Source organism: Octopus bimaculoides, chromosome 30, assembly GCF_001194135.2.
Source record: "Octopus bimaculoides isolate UCB-OBI-ISO-001 chromosome 30, ASM119413v2, whole genome shotgun sequence".
Lineage (NCBI taxonomy): Eukaryota > Metazoa > Mollusca > Cephalopoda > Octopoda > Octopodidae > Octopus > Octopus bimaculoides.
The window spans coordinates 6,101,959-6,102,861 of NC_069010.1; the positions used below are offsets into that span (position 1 = coordinate 6,101,959).

The 903-nt window shown below is 45.6% G+C and overlaps 1 protein-coding gene across 1 annotated transcript in view; it reads right to left on the reverse strand.

Annotated features, from left to right (window-relative positions):
• Positions 1–903, reverse strand: part of LOC106880057 (C-Maf-inducing protein) — a 92,307-nt gene that overhangs the window by 2,948 nt on the left and 88,456 nt on the right. The window contains exon 12 of the mRNA XM_052978109.1: positions 451–564. Coding sequence (XP_052834069.1) covers positions 451–564 — 114 coding nt within the window. The remainder of the gene's footprint in view (positions 1–450; positions 565–903) is intronic.

Sequence of the window (903 nt, forward strand, 5' to 3'; positions counted from 1 at the left end):
TCTCCCTCTCCCTCTCCTCCCACTTCCTGTAGCTCTCTCTCTCTTTCTTTCACTTCCTTCTTCTTCCTTCTCATCTCTCTTTCTCTTTCTGCCCTTCTACTTTTTCCATCTCTCTCCCCACTTTCACTCCCACCCTCTTTCTCACTCTATCTCTCTCTGTCTCTCCCTCCCTCCCTTTCTTTGCCATCTCTCTCTCTTCCCTCTCTCTCTTTCTCCCTCTCCCTCTCACAGTTTCATCTCTCCCTTTCTCATCTCTCTCTGTCCCTCTTTCTCTGCTTTCTTCTCTCTCTCCCTCTCCCTCTCCTCCCACTTCCTGTAGCTCTCTCTCTCTTTCTCCACACCTCTCCCTACCTCTCTCTGTTTCCTCCCTACTATCTCCTACTCTCATCTTTTCTCCATCTCTCTCTCTCTCTCTCCCCTTTTCTCATCCCCCCTCAAGCAATATCTCACCTCCATGGCAGCCTCTTTACCCCTAAGGGCCAATAACATCACTGGGTTAACACTTTTGCTCAGCTCCAGGAGAAACGTCTTCCTTTTGCAGCAACATCTAATCAAAGTGTTCAGCTGGGGATGACAAAATAATTAACCAGTTAATTACGGTGTTTAATAAATATTTACAATATTAATAATAACAATAAGAGAACTCAGAGAGCACAAACCGCTGCCAAGGCAACACCAACATCCTCTCAATGATTAGCCGGAGATGATTGGCTGTGTGGTAAGTAGCTTGCTTACCAACCACATGGTTCCGGGTTTATTCCCACTGCGTGACACCTTGGGCAAGTGTCTTCTACCATAGCCTCGGGCTGACCAAAGCCTTGTGTGTGGATTTGGTAGACGGAAACTGAAAGAGGCCCGTCGTATATATGTGTGTATATACATATATATATATATATATATATA